General features: G+C 38.7%; 1 protein-coding gene across 5 annotated transcripts in view; it reads left to right on the top strand.

The window, feature by feature from the left end:
- The window catches only part of SPATA17 (spermatogenesis associated 17), a 249,351-nt gene that overhangs the window by 43,745 nt on the left and 189,062 nt on the right, over positions 1 to 16,544 (top strand). For all 5 annotated transcript variants that reach the window (XM_086345295.1, XM_086345297.1, XM_086345294.1 and 2 more), the window contains one exon: positions 4,968 to 5,018. In XM_086345295.1, coding sequence (XP_086201421.1) covers positions 4,968 to 5,018 — 51 coding nt within the window. The remainder of the gene's footprint in view (positions 1 to 4,967; positions 5,019 to 16,544) is intronic.

Genomic DNA, 16,544 nt, shown 5'->3' with positions numbered 1-16,544 from the left:
ATATTGCTATCAGTGGTCAGTGAACAAGGAAAAGCATATGCACAAAATACTCATGATTATTTGATAATAAATCATTTTAATGATCATACTCAAAATTATAAAATGAGGATGGCGCTGATGTGGAAAATAACAAAGGCACAGGCTCCCCAGATCTGTTATCCATATGTGCATGGCTTCTAAAATTTCCAGTGTCATCACTTTACTGCAAATAGTTCCTCTGTATTGCCTGGCCTAGCAAATAAAGCCAGTTGATCTGGTCAGGTTTATGTAGATGCATCATTCAAATTTAGGCTTCTCGGATAATCAGTGGTAAAGAACCAGCCTGCCAGTGCTGGAGACGCAGAAGATGTGGGTTTGATCCCTGAGTCGGGAAGATCGCCTGGAGGAGGAAATGGCAACCCACTCCAGTATTCTTGGCTGGGAAATCCCATGGACAAAGGAGCCTTGTGGGCTACAGCCCATGGGGTCACAAAAGAGTCGGACACAGCAGAGCATACACACACACACACACACACACATATCACTTAAATTTATTGTAAATATGTATTACTTTCTGTTCTTGAAAATGATCGAGCATTTGAAACTCAGATTTGCTTGGCCTCCAACCTAAAGCCTTAACAGTAACAGAAAAGATTGGTTAGTTTATGGTATGTTCGTGTAGCAAAACATCAATACAGCCATTGTATATAAAAATATGTGAAAAAGAAACTTGAAACTGAGGAAGAGGAAATACCTGTCCTAGGTCTATCTAAACTAGGTGGAAAAACCTTTATTAGAAATTAAGGCATCAGGGATTTAAGGAGGAGAATTTGCTGAGTTTAAGACTTACGAGGCAGACCATGTCTAGTTCCCAGGGTCTGGAACATGGCTGTGAAAGTAAGTGGACAGCATTGGGACTGAGAAAGACGGGGCAGTTGTGAGAACAAGTATTTGAGTGTGTTGTGGATACATGGATTTGAAAAGTCTCAAGATAACAGCTGGAGTTGTAAAGAGTAAGATCTTTTGCTTGGTTTATTGGAGCAGGGCAGGGAGGCGACAAGGAGGAAAGGAAGCGTGTACCTGAGGAGGATTGACAACTCCAAGAACGGAGGGAGAGCGACAAATGTAATAAGTTTAAGAGTTAACAGTGAGTTTTTGTTTGTTTATTTGTTCTTTGGGTTTTTGTTGTGGTTGTGGTTTTTTTCAGGAGTACTTCCTCCTTGTCTGAACTGCTTTGCAGGTAGGTATCCACTGGAGCTGAGAGAATGCCAGCTGCTTCTTGGAGTGGGGGAGAAAAGGTAGTTTCTCCTGTAAATGCGTGCAAGAAAAACAGAGAGAATTTGGTCAGTTAGAAAAGAATGATAAGACGTTTCAGGCAAAGGGAGTAGTGTGAGTGTGGAAGTGAAGAAAATATAATAATTTGATCAGATTGAGGTTTAAAGGAGTGGCCTGGTAAGAGATAGGCTTCCCTGTGGCTCAGTGGTAAAGAATCTGCCCGCGAGTGCAGGAGACCTGGGTACCATCCCTGAGTCAGGAAGATCCCCTGGAGGAGGGCATGGCAACCCACTCCAGTATTCTTGCCTGGAGAATCCCAAGGACAGAGGAGCCTGGAGGGCTACGGTCCATAGGGTTGCAAAGAGTCAGATACGACTTAGCGACTACAAAATGACAATGGTGAGAGAGAATTGGAGAACAAAATTTGGACCTGATATGGTGAGTTTTGAATATCACTTGACCTGTAAGAGAGTGTTTCTCATTTATCCTCGCCCTCGCTCCGCTCTGTAATTCACCTGATAGAAAAAGAAACTCAAATATGAAATATGCTCCCATCAATATCACAGATCCATTCCCATCAAATAGCAGCCCCATCTGAAAGGTCCACATGGATATTAAGCACTCAGAAAATTGCTTTTAAAGAAAAACAACTTCCAGAAAAAATTTTAGAAGCCTTGTAAAAATTGAGCTAGGTGACATAACAAAGCCTGTATAGTGAACAAGTGGTTAATTCAGTGTTCAAATGCTGTGTTTCATCCCAGGAATTCTTTCTACTCTATCTGTTGTAAATGCAACATATTAATTCTGTTTCTCTTTCTCTCCTTTTTCTCCCTCTCCCTCTCTCATTCCCTTTCTTCATTTATTCAACAAATATTTTGGGAATGTCTAAAATGTTTTCATGACATTGAAATTACCATATTTTATGCTTGAGCTTCACCCCAGATCTTTAGTTTTCCTCTTTAAAATAGACTTGGTACCTTAACAGTAAGATATAAAATTAATTTATAGTAAGGAAACTTTTGAGAATATCTGCTAATGAATTACTATAGTCTGTGGTTCCTAGATATATTATTAATATTTAGCAGTTAGGATATGCTTTGCTTATCCAAGTTCATGGAATGAATGGAAAAAACTTTTAGGACAGACAGAAACCTGAAAAATAATATTAAGAACATAGGCTTTGGTATGACATATCATTTAACTACTCATGTAACCAAAAGGGCAAATATTAGCATAACAAACTTCATGGCTCAGAATAGAAATATAGAGACTAAGATGAAATTTTTAAAACTTTGAAAGTGTCCAGTGCGTCTCATGCTTATGAAATGTACAAGCTTATGAAAATGTACAAGTCATAATCAAAATTATTTTTTGTGTTTTTTTCTTAAACTGTGACAAAATATATGTAGCATAAAATTGATCATTTTGACTATTTTTAACTGTATCATTCAGTGACATTAAGTCCAGTCGCATTGTTATGCAACTGCCACCCCTGCCCAGCTCAAAACTCTTCCGTCATCTCAAAGGGAAACTCTGTACCCAGTAAACAGTATCTGCTCGTCCTCCAGTGCCTGGTAACCACTATTGTGTTGTCTGTCTCTGTGAATTTGACTATTCCAGGTACCTCATATAAATGAATCATGCAATGTTTTCTGCCAAGTTTTGCTGGTATTTTCAGAAGCATCTGGGCTAACGATTGAGAATAAATGTAACATCAATCTGGGCTTCATATAAGAATGATAATTTAGAATCAAAGTACTTTTCTACCTTTTAAATATAAAATTAAAGTTTAGGTTCAAACGTATTTCTCTCTTCTTCATTCAGAATAAAATTTAACTTCTTATATCTTTTTGAATTTTAAGTAAGTACGTGTTAGTCACTCAGTCGTGCCCAACTCTTTGCGACCCCATGGACTACAGCCCACCAGGCTCCTCTGTCCATGAGATTTTTCCAGGCAAGGATACTGAAATGGGTTGCCATTTCTTTCTCCAGGGGATATTCCCAACCCAGGGATTGAACCGGGGTCTCCTGCACTGCAGGCAGATTCTTTACCGACTGAGCTACAAGGGAAGCCTCTTTGGAATTTTACTTATAGTTAAATTGTATACTTTGAGCCACAAAATGTATAAGAGTGACAATCCCTTTCCTAATGACCATCAGCTTTGCACCTTAAATTCTTTATCTCATTTTATTCTTCACAACTCCATGAAGTATGTGATGTATCATTTTATGAGGATAGAAGTCAAGACTGGGAGACTTCAAGTACCATGTTCAAGCTACCCAGCTGGTAAGAGCAAGGTTAGGAATTGAACTCAGGGCTGTGGCTTGAAAGCTCCCTGCTGCTAACTGAAGAGGAACATGAAAAAAGATAAATAATATCATTTTTCAAACATAAAGCTTTCACTGTGTTTCTTCTGTATAAAAATATTTAATGGTTATGTTTGCCCCGTGGAAATGCTATATTTAAGTAAATATTTTAAATTCACCTCAAACATCAGGAATTATGCCATGCTTGCTATAAGGAAGAAAGAGAATTTAAAATGAAGGAACATCATTGTGTTCATTTGTAAATAACATATTGCAGCCAACTGTTTCCTAATTGCTCAGACTGTTGATAAATAATCCAGCCCTGCTGCTCTCCACAGACAATTTGCTTTGGATCAGATCAGGCAATTCAAACAATACTAATTACAGTGAAACCCTTTTATATGAATTCCTGTTTGTTGCAGGGGAGAAAACCCCTATATGAAAGGTTAAGACACTTACGTCTGATTTTTGCTGAAACCTCACAATTATTATCCAGGCTCAAGTTCTATTAGTCTGATCAGTTTTCATTAAATAAAAATGGATGAAGTTGTATTTTGTGTGGAAAAAAATATGTATTTCAATGTTTATTGTACTGTCATGAATTATGTTAATTATATCTTTTTAATTGAAAGAACAGATGTGAAAGTTTTACTTAAAGTAATATTTTCATTGAAATAAGCTCTGTTGCTAAATATTTACTGTCACAGAGATTTGTATATGAATAGATAAATGTGTCTGTACCAGAAAGAAACCAAGACTTTAGGAAGTCTTCATTATATCAGGGGATTTGCTATAACATGATATCATTGTATTTATGATTTTATGGTGTTAAAATGAATATTAAATGAAAGAAAATTCCCAAGGATTACTCAGGAGGCAGCTAAGTACATAACATTTTGTACAGATGGTTGGAAGGCACAATTTTGCTCCATCACTGCATCCATATCCTTGAACGATTTCGACTGAAGACAGCATTTCTTTGAATTTTTCATTAAACCAGACGTCTTGAAATATGAATTCCTTTTATGTTTCTGTGAGTTTTGGCTAAAAGAACCCCAGTGAATAAATCATACAATACTACGTGTCACCAGCACTTGTGAATATTTCTGCTTTGTTATTCTATTCTCAGTAGAGCACCATTGATTATCAAACTCAGCGGAGAGCATTTTATGATCATATATCTCCATTAGCTCCTAGTTTGACTACCATAGATTTTTCTGGTTAAGCCTGCATTATGTATTAGGAAGCCTATCTCTTCAATACAAAGTTTGATTTCATTTTTCTAAGCCTAGGACTCTTATTATGTATTATGTATAAAGATTCTTATGTTTTATATGTAAAAATAGGCTGCACTGTCTTTGTGTAAAACTAAAATGTATGCCATCTTTTTTTTTCTTGATTCACAGTTAGCGTATTACACTATGAAGATGAATCTCTACAATGCAATGGCTGTCAGGGTAAATATTTCTTCACTTGTTAAACAAATGAAAAGTCAATTGTGCCCTGAATTCGCTTTTAATAAAATGAGCAAACCAGAATAATGTAAATTTGATTGATATGCTAATGGTAAAGAGAGAAAAGAGTACATAGTTAAAAAGTTAGTTATACTAAATAGTCTTGGCAGTATTAAAAATTAGAGTAAAATGTAAAACACATAATTATCAATGCTTATGTTTTAGAATGTTAAATATCTGTGAGCCATGACTAGAGAAAGACTGTAAATATTAATGAAGCAATGTATTAGTTTCCATATGTCATATAGAATATTGTGATAAATAGACGAGCATGCTTCTGGAATATAAGGTTCCTGCCCAATACAAATCAATTAGAAATTATTCATATGATTTCACAGTAATAAAGTCAGTTTCCAGCTTAGACGTTTTATTTCTGTCATTTCTGTGTTCATTTTTATGTGTTACTTGCCTAATAGGAAGCTGAATTTTGTGATTATGAAGCTTCCTTGGTTTCTGCACAGATTTGGGGAAGAGCCACAGCAAAAGTATTATTTCTTTTGTATCAGTATGATAATAGTTTAATTGTGAAGCTGTTATAAATGGGGAAATTACTTAGGTGAATTTCATTAATGTCCTTAAAACCCATGTTTTAATTTTAATTTTACCTTCTCATATTCTCTTTCATTGATCTATTAATTCTTGTTTCTACTGATAATGGATTTTATTTTGGGTGAAGCAAGATAGGCAAATACTCTCTGAAAGTCCTGTGTTGAACTAAGGCAGTTAAATTTGCATTATTTTGATGACGTATACTGCTTTGGGAAAGGGCTTTCTAATGCAGGTGTGACTGTATGGGAGCCCAGCCCAGGGGCGATCTCCAGTATCTGTCTACCTCTCTGTGTTTCCCTAGGTTAAGGGGAAAAAAAGGAAGAGGAAAAAGTAGATTTTGTTGTTGTTGTTGCTTCTCCTGAGCCAGAAGAGAAACTCCAGGTGCACTGGGCTATATTTACCTCTCTTAGAAATACAGTAATATAAGAAAATAATTTTTCCTCTTTTAACAAGAATGCTTGAATCTGGGAATTTAGGAGAGTCTAATTCTCTGTACAGTTCTGCTAAAGGCTTAACTTCTGAGCTTAAAATAATGTTAGTTTTTTTTTTTTCTTTTTTGTGCACCTTTGTCTGAAAAGTAAAAAGCAATAGATAACAGAATCTAAAGCAAATGATGATGGAAGGCTCAAAGGTTCCCAGAGGCCATCAGGGGAGACAGAGGCACAGGAGTCAGGGCTAGAAAAACACATTCTCATGTTTCCTATTTAGCCCCAAATTTTGTACTGAATTCAGATCTGGCTGGAATTGTTAAGATTCCTTTTACCTTGACTAGGCACGTCTAGGACCTCCCAGGTGGCCCAGTAGTAAAGAATCCGCCAGAAATGCAGGAGATGCAGGTTCAATCCCTGGGTCAGGAAGATCCCCTGGAGAAGGAAGTGGCAATCCACTCCAGTATTCTTGCCTGGGAAATCCCGTGGACAGAGGAGTCTGGCAGGCTACAGTCCATGAGGTCACAAAAGAGTAGGACACAGCTGAGCAACTCAACAACAATAATAACAGGCATGTCTAAGAAATCCACATCAGTCCAAGCCACTCAGAAGGCAGTGTTTTTGTTATTCTAACATCATACTAAAATCTGTATTTCCTAGTGTTACCAAACCAAATTTGGGTCCACTTGCCCCCAGATAGTGAAGCTAATCTACAGACACCAGGTTGCGGTGAAGGAAGGTGCAGTGTTTACTGCAGGAACCAAGCAAGGAGTCCAGGCAGCTAGTGCTTAAAAGGCCCAAACTTCCTGAAGGCTGTCAGGGAAAGGTTTTTAAGGACAGTGTGAGGGTGAGGAGTTATGGGGTGGGTGGTCAGCTCATGAACATTCTTCTGCCTGGACATTCTTCTGGTTACTGGTGAGGTAATTGGGAGTCAAGAAAACCTTCCAGGTCCAGCGGGTCTTGGGGTCTGGGGTCTCCATGCTTGTGGGCAGTATACAGTTCACTTTTTCAACCTGGTTGGGGGTTTCAGTATCTGCAAAACAGCCATGTCAAAGGGCATGGCTCAGAATATTAGCTATAATCCTTGAGTAGGAGCTAAAGTTCTTTGACTTTGTTTAAAGGCTAAATTATTATTAATATTTTTCTTGATTGACTGTTTTCCTTTCTTTCTGCATTTTCTCACTTCTCTGATTAAATGTACTCTTTGGAAATTCAGGGAAGGCCTAGGAAGCTAGAGTTTTTCTACAAATAAGAGGCAGTTGGAGGACATGGGGTGGGGTTCTTTTCCATGAAGGCCCCATAGGATCCTGCTCAATTACACCTAATAGCATTGCCCAGTCTCACCTTTTCTTTGATTAATATCAGTGGAAGATGTTGAACTCTGTCTTGGTCCTGTGATCTTAGAAAACAGCAAACCTGTATGCACCTACTGACCCCCTCCCCGTCCCCCAACTCTTGTGTTTCAGAAGCAGCTTACTGCAAACAAACAAACAAACAAACAAAATCCTTCCCCACATGACTTAGATATGAGGCACAGATGCCCCCTTGTTCACCCATAGCAAAGCTAGACACAGTCCCCCAAATTCCTCCTTCACCTCACAACTGATTAGCTGAACTGTTTGTCCCTGCTGATCAACTGGAAAAAAACACGTTCATTAAGCAAGTTGTGGGTAAGCTTCTCTCCTTCTCCCAGGGCCCTTGACTTCAGTCAGCACATGGAGTCTCCTTAGTTCCTCCTCGTGAGAATGGGCTTTGGGGTAAAGCATCCTCTGATTTGCTATCTGATTATGCTGCCCTTTCATTCCCACTTGCCCATATCAGGTTCTTCCCAGCCATGTTCATACCTTCTTATAAAAGAAAAACTCTTTTTGCCTAACGTCCACCATGCTTGCAATTGTTACGGCCAAAGATTCTCTGTGTCTCAATAGTCCACCTCCATCTCCTGCAGGAGTCATTCACCCCCAGTTTCTTGCAGTAATTCTTTCAAGTCAAATCTCTCCTGGCTACATCCAGATTTTTTTTTTTTTTTTTAATTTGACACATTCCAAGAGACAAGAGTAAAGGTGGGAATGCAGTGGTCATTAAGTGAAAGGAAGGAAGACTTGAGCATTACCTAGAGGTTGAAATGATCCACTGAAGACACTGAGGAATTTTTGCGAGGCTCTGTGGAGTGTGTAAATACTACTGTGGGAAATTTGAAATAGAAACGCTTCTCTGCAAAGACGTTCAAAGACTTCCTTCCGAGATTTGGATGAGCTAATTTGGTAACTTGGTAACGAGGAATCAGGACTAAGGCTCACTTGCATAGAGGCTGGTGTGACTGCCTAACAAAGATTAATTTTTAGCATGGGGTGATCACATGGCCAGAACTGAACTTATTTGTAAGTGGACATGGGCACATCTATTTGTAAGTGGATTTCTTTGCAAGATGGTGCTCTGAAAATTTTGCTCTCTGCGGGAGTGAGAGGCTAAAGAGACCAATGCGTGGTCCACATACCTTCTATGTTGTACGCATCTGAAGCTTACAAACCTAACTGGATACCAGCAGCTGACGTTTTACTTCTAATCTCTACAACTATGCCTTTTCAGTTTATAAGCTACCAAATAATTTTGCTAAAAAGAGCTACCCTTTAAATAATTTAAATATGGGTGACAGTAAGTGTACAGGAGAAAGAATTTCTAAGAGTAACTGATAACTACAGAAAATATATACGGCCAATATTCATACAGATATATTTTTATATATGCACCTAAATCATTTAGTAGAAAATTAAAAAAAAAAAAACTTTTTCTTACTCTGCTTCATATACTGAGTCAATTGCAAATTATGTATTTGACTATTGACTCCAAGCATGACAAATCATATTCAATTGTGAGAGGCCAGTGGAGCATTTCTGAAAAGAGAAGGAATTCAAAATTTTCATTTGTGGCTTATCCATTCCTAAATAGATGTCACTTTTATGTAATGAAGAATAAATTATATATATGTGATTGTTTAATGACATAGTAATTCATATCTCAATTTGCTGCATTTATTTTTTAAAGGGTCACCTTTTCTCTAAAGACTTTACGATCCCCCTACCCATGTAGAATTGATCACTCTCTTTTTTTATGTCCCTGTTTTACCATCAACATACTTCTGTTATAGAACCTGTAACAGTTTATTATCCTTACTAATTTACAGGCCTGTATCCACTCCCCACACACTGTACATCCCTTGGGGCCTGGATCCTATCTTCTTAGTCTTTGAATCTACAGTTCCTGGCTTATACTAGATGTTTAAATAAATGGCCTGAATTAATCAATGAATATTGGCTCATGTTTTTTTAAACAAGGAGTAAAAACAAAAACAAAAACTGTTTGCTTCAAGTACTCTTTAAGACAAAAAAATCGTGTCTAAGTCCCTTGGTGGCCTTGTTGGAAATTATTTAAGCCCTTACTGGGAGATCTTTAAGGCTGTCTTGAGTGCTTGATTAGGCTGGGTGGTGTAGGTAAACTGCACATAGGAAGGTAATATTTGGTCAGTGTAATTCACATGTGAATGGAAGGTCTCATGAGCATTGGGACCTTGCCAAAGTGTTATAAGACTTACAGGCTTGAAGGAGGTCTGCTATGATATCACCTGCTATTAGCACCCACTCTGTGCCTGTACAAAACCCCTGCTACTGATTTGCAGCTCGGCCAGTGACGGTCAATTAATACAGCAATAACTTGCTCAGTAAATTTTTATCTTAGCTCCCAGGGCCCTATTCCTCGTGTTTCTCCATGTGCCACTTTATTGCCTTTCTGGTCTTTAATCTGAATTTACTCCAGATTAGAGTTCTGCTTTTCCTCCAACATCTTGTCTACTCCGTTGTGGATCTCGTTCACATTTGTCCTCCAATATATTCTTTTTCAGTTCTTGCTCTTTGAACAGCTTTTAGTATCTTATGCAACTGTCTGAGTTGATTCCTTTGCTCAATTTCTTTCTCTCCCTGGTTCATCTACATGTGTGATAGTGTATCTTTTTACAGACTATAGAACTGACTCTCCATTTCAGATGCTAGTGAGCATTGACTTAAGCATTAGGGTGTCACCTCAGACCCTCCAAACAGACGACTCAGAGAATCAGTGTTCTAATAATAGTACTAATATAAAGATGAACAGCAGTATTACTTTATGTGTAGAAACTCCACTTAAAAATACCCACATGTAGCTTAAAAAAAAAAGTGCTATTTAGTGGAATTCTTTCATCCATCCTAAAGGTCTTTTACTTGTTCCTTTTCTCCAGTACTTTGATTTACAGTTTGCGACATCCAGAATTTTTTGCTTCTCTGTGGCTTTTGTTTACTCGCTGAACCCATCTAGAGGGAAGCCTATTGTATGGAATGGCACATATAGCTAATTCTTCCATTTCTAGGGATACATCCATTCAGCCTCAACTGTGTCTTTGAGCCCCTGTTTCTGCAATAGAATGGTTCCAGATTCTCATACTTACTACCCAAGCATGAATGGATATAGCTGGTAGATAACTAGGGTATACTTTAGTCAAACCAACTGCCAGTAAGAGCTATATGTCTCTGAGGAAAGAGCTTGCAATACCACATATTCACAAATCTTAGTAAATCAGAACCATCGGCAAATAATAATGATGTGCATGTATGCTCAGTCACTTAGTTCTGTCTCTTTGTGACCCTATGAATTGTAGCCCACTGGGCTCCATGTCCATGGAATTTTCTAGGAGAGAATAGTGGAATGGGTTGCCATTTCCTCTTTCAGGGGGTCTTCCTGACCCAGGGGTTGAACCCATGTCTCCTGTGGCTCTCACATTGACAAGAGGATTCTTTACCACTCTGCAACATTAAGACTTGGCAGTTGCCTAACAGTTACCACTCTCCAGGCACCTAAGTATTTTAAATACTTTTAACTATTTCCTGAAATGATCAACTCTCTTTTCTTTTGTTCAGTTGCTCAGTTGTGTCTAACTCTTTGCACGGACATGGCAGCACACCAGGCTTCCCTGTCCATCACCAACTCCCAGAGCCTGCTCAAACTCATGTCCATTTAGTCAGTGATGCCATCCAACCATCTGATCCTCTGTTGTCCTCTTCTCCTCCTGCCTTCAGTCTTTCCCAGCATCAGGGTCTTATTTTCTAATGAGTTGCCTCATCACATCAGATGGCCAAAGTACTGGAGCTTCAGCTTCAGCATTAGTCCTTCCAATGAATATCCAGTATTGATTTCCTTTAGGATTGACTAAAGGAACTGGTTGGTTTGATCTCCTGCAGTCCAAAGGACTCTCAAGAGTTTTTTCCAATACCACAGTCCAAAAGCATCAATTCTTCGGCATTTAGCCTTCTTTATAGTCCAACACTGGTCATAGGTAACACCCTCTTCCAACAGCACAAGAGAAGACTCTACGCATGGACATCACCAGATGGTCAGCACCGAAATCAGACTGATTATATTTTTTGCAGCCAAAGATGGAGAAGCTCTATATAGTCAGCAAAAATAAGACCGGGATCTGACTGTGGCTCAGATCATGAACTCCTTATTGCCAAATTCAGACTGAAATTGAAGAAAGTAGGGAAAACCACCATTCAGGGATGACCTAAATCAAATCCCTTATGATTATACAGTGGAAGTGAGAAATAGATTTAAGGGACTAGATCTGATAGACAGAGTACCTGATGAACTATGGACGGAGGTTCATGACTGTACAGGAGGCAGGGATCAAGACCATCCCCATGGAAAAGAAATGCAAAAAAGCAAAATGGCTGTCTGAGGAGGCCTTACAAATAGCTGTGAAAAGAAGAGAAGTGAAAAGCAAAGGAGAAAAGGGAAGATATACCCATATGAATGCAGAGTTCGAAAGAATAGCAAGGAGAGATAAGAAAGCCTTCCTCAATGATCAGTACAAAGAAATAGAGAGAAACAATAGAATAGAAAGACTAGGGATCTCTTCAAGAAAATTAGAAATACCAAGGGACATTTCATGCAAAGATGGGCTCAATAAAGGGCAGAAATGGTATGGACCTAAGAGAAGCAGAAGATATTAAGAAGAGGTGGCAAGAATATACAGAAGAACTATACAAAAAAGATCTTCACGACCCAGATAATCACAGTGGTTGGATCAGTTACCTAGAGCCAGACATTGTGGAATGTGAAGTCAAGTGGGCCTTAGAAAGCATCACTATGAACAAAGCTTGTGGAGGTGATAGAATTCCAGTTGAGCTATTTCAAATCCTAAAACATGATACTGTGAAAGTGCTGCATTCAGTATGCCAGCAAATTTGGAAAACTCAGCAGTGGCCACAGGACTGGGAAAGATCAGTTTTCATTCCAATACCAAAGAAGGGCAATGCCAAAGAATGCTCAAACTACTGCACAATGCACTCATCTCACAGGCTAGTAAAGTAATGCTCAAAATTCTCCAAGCCAGGCTTCAACAATACATGAACCGTGAACTTCCAAATGTGCAAGCTGGTTTTAGAAAAGGCAGAGGAACCAGAGATCGAATTGCCAACATCTGCTGGATCATTGAAAAAGCAAGAGAGTTCTAGAAAAACATCTATTTCTGCTTTATTGACTATGCCAAAGCCTTTGACTGTGAGGATCACAATAAACTGGAAAATTCTGAGAGAGATTGGAATACCAGACCACGTGACCTGCCTCTTGAGAAACCTGTATGCAGGTTGGGAAGCAACAGTTAGAACTGGACATGCAACAACAGACTGGTTCCAAATAGGAAGAGGAGTACATCAAGGCTGTATATTGTCACCTTACTTATTTAACTTCTATGCAGAGTACATCATGAGAAACGCTGGGCTGGAAGAAACACAAGCTGGAATCAAGATTTCTGGGAGAAATATCAATCACCCCAGATATGCAGATGACACCACCCTTATGGCAGAAAGTGAAGAGAAACTAAAAACCCTCTTTATGCAAGTGAAAGAGGAGAGTGAAAAAGTTGGCTTAAAACTCAACATTCAGAAAACTAAGATCATGGCATCTGGTCCCATCACTTCATGGCAAATAGATGGGGAAACAGTGGAAACAGTGTCAGACTTTATTTTGGGGGGTTCCAAAATAACTGTAGATGGTGACTGTAGCCATGACGTTAAAGGACGCTTACTTCTTGGCAGGAAAGTTATGACCAGCCTAGACAGCATATTAAAAAGCAGAGACATTACTTTGCCAACCAAGGTCCATTTAGTCAAGGCTATGGTTTTTCCAGTGGTCATGTATGGATGTGAGAGTTGGACTATAAAGAATTCTGAGCGCCAAAGAATTGATACTTTTGAACTGTGGTGTTGGAAAAGACTCCTGAGAGTTCCTTGGACTGCAAGGAGATCCAACCAGTCCATCCTAAAAAGGAAATCAGTCCTGAATATTCATTGGAAGGACTGATACTGAAGCTGAAACTCCAGTACTTTGGCCACCTGATGTGAAGAGCTGAGTCATTTGAAAAGACCCTGATGCTGGAGATGATTGAAGATAGGAGGAGAAGGGGACAACAGAGGATGAGGTGGTTGGATGGCATCATCAACTTAATGGACATGAGTTTGAATAAACTCCGGGATTGGGTGATGGACAGGGAGGCCTGGCGTGCTGCAGTCCATAGGGTCTCCAAGAGTCAGACACGACGGAGCAACTAAACTGAACTGACTGAATGGGACTAGATGCCAGGATCTTCTTCTTTTTTTTTTTAACGTTGAGTTTAAGTCAGCTTTTTCACTCTCTTTCAGCTTCATCAAGACACTCTTTAGTTCCTCTTCACTTTCTGACCAACTCTCTGGATATCATAATTACACTTTGGAAGTTGGGAAATTGGAAAGATGTCTTGCCCAATGTCACATAGCTAGTGACAGTGTTAGGAATTGAACCCAGGAGGTTTGGTACCCACATTCCTGTTATATCTAGCCACTTATAGTCTTGCCTTTACTTCTAGTCTTTCTCCCCTTTCTTCAAAAATCTGGATGAGAGCTATTATATGAACCCTAGACCAAGCTCTTAGGGAAATTTTATTACTTTCACTCTGGTAAACTGAACCCCATGCCCCGATAATTCATGAACCTTTTTACTGGTAGCACATTCCATTCAGGGAATTCTAAATTTAGTGATAATTTGTAGCAAACTAAGTTGAGACATCCCAGTTCAGTGTCACGTGCTTCCCCTTGTAGGCCAAATGGGATGGCTTAGTATGAAAAACCTCACCTTATAAATGAATATTTGAGCTGTAGTCTTCACATATTGCTATTGTTAACACAGAATTTGACATCCATCATAACCCCAGATTCAACACTATTCTTGATACAATTTTAAATGAATTTCCATATAGGATGTAGCAAACTAAAAACGAATCTGTCTTTTCTTTCCTACTTGGACTACAAGATGCAGATCACATAGATTTTTGTGATCTAAAAATTATAATTTGGTTGTATTTGAACTTCTACCATGTCTGTTTTGGACCCTGAAAAATTAATGGAAAAGAGGATTCCAACTTGGTTAAAACTTTAGAAGCCCTACCAAATAGTTATCAGGACTACTGTTCTTCAACTGCAGCTCTCTCTCTTTATCCATTAACTCTTGGACTCTACTGGTCTTCAATAAACTCAGCCTAATGAGGAGCCATAACTGGCACAGACTTTGGAAGTTCGCAAAGGCAAACTGAGCATTATTGATTCCTTGCAATACCTTTGAAAAGCCTCCTTTGGGTCATCTGATACATCTTGAGTTCTCATTTGTCTGTCTGTCCTTGGACAACCAGAATAATCTCATATGCATGCAGATTGTAAGCAGTGCTAATGTGTAGTATCTTGGAGATCTCTTTTCAAAAGTATGTTCCATTAGACTTTTTCCTCTTGTTTTCAAAGGTCTGTAAGGAATGAAAAATGGTGATAATCTAAAACTTAGTTTTAAAGAACTACAGATGTAATTAATTTTTTAAGATAGAATTTCTTTTACCCTAGAAACCTGGTCCTTGTCCTGAATCAACCACATATACTTTCTTAATGGTATTCAGGGGCATCTGAACCTTTATTGTTGCAGTTGCTTTAAATGATTTCACTTGAAATTAGTGCCCTAACACATTTTAGTTCAGAAAGAAATCCTCACTTTAAGGAAAGTAAGAGCTGTAATAATAAGATGGACACTAGAATTAAAGATAACTTAAAATAATCAATTTTCAAAGTAACCAAATTTATTGGTTCTTTTATGTAATAAAAATTTTTGTTTACAAATATCTAACTCAAAGCATCAATTGACCTTTTTCTTTTGTTTCCTTTTTGTGTCTAAAGTAGGAAAAATACAAGGAAAGTTTATATTCTGTGGCTTTAATCAGAAAATGGTTAAATATATATCAGATATATAAGGATCCATCTCAATTTACTAAACTATTTATAACCCTGTTTTCATATTTATACTACTATGAAGTATTTATGTTTAGAATAATGACTCCAAAATCAGATAGAGATAAATCAGTTTAGTTCAGTTGCTCAGTCGTGTCCTACTCTTTGCAACCCCATGAATCGCAGCATGCCAGGCCTCCCTGTCCATCACCAACTCCCAGAGTTCACTCAAACTCACATCCATCAAGTCGGTGATGCCATCCAGCCATCTCACCCTCTGTCATCCCCTTCTCCTCCTGCCCCCAATCCCTCCCAGCATTAGAGTCTTTTCCAATGAGTCAACTCTTCTCATGAGGTGGCCAAAGTACTGGAGTTTCATCTTTAGCATCAGCCCTTCCAAAGAACACCCAGGACTGATCTTCTTTAGAATGGACTGGTTGGATCTCCTTGCAGTCCAAGGGACTCTCAAGAGTCTTCTCCAACACCACAGATAAATAGGTAAAATAATTCAGGGAAGAAATACTGATTCTCTCTTTAAAAAAAAATTACTTATTTATTTTATTTATAGCTACACTGGGTCTTTGTTGGTGCACGTGGGCCTTTGCTGTTGTGCTGAGGGGAGGCTACTTCTAGTTGCAGGGTGCCAGTTTCTCATTGCAATGGTTTCTCTTGTTGTGGAGGATGGGCTCTAGGCACATGGGCTTCCGTAACTGCAGTACATGAGTTCAGTTGCTGTGACTCATAGACTCCAGAACTCTGGCTCAATGGTTGTGGCACATGGGTTTATTGTCCTTCAGCATATCATATCTTCCTGGACTAGGGTTGGAATCTATGACCCCTGCGTTGGCAGGAAGATTTTTTATTATTGAGCAACCAGGGAAGCCCTGATTTCCTCTTATTTACTAGATTATATGTTGGGTTCTAAGAATACAAAACAAGTAAGACACAATGTTATTCACATGGAAGAAGCTATCCCAAAATGTTAGCCTAAGGAATAAGTGGGGAAGGGATCCTCTAGATAAATCCTAGCTTTTGCTGGATGGTAGGCAGATTTAAATGTTCCATCCCCATGCAAAAAATTATTTCTTTCTCCCTCCTACTACTTCTGGTACCAATGTCTTTGTGGAATGATTAAAGAAATTTAGAGAAAAGAAGTACAAAGA

This window comes from Bos grunniens, chromosome 16 (genome assembly GCF_055505025.1).
Source record: "Bos grunniens cultivar Pamir isolate PY7600 chromosome 16, Bosgru_T2T1.0, whole genome shotgun sequence".
NCBI classification, from domain to species: Eukaryota; Metazoa; Chordata; class Mammalia; order Artiodactyla; family Bovidae; genus Bos; species Bos grunniens.
Note: the sequence above shows the minus strand (reverse complement) of the source record. Positions and strands in the feature narration are given on the sequence as shown.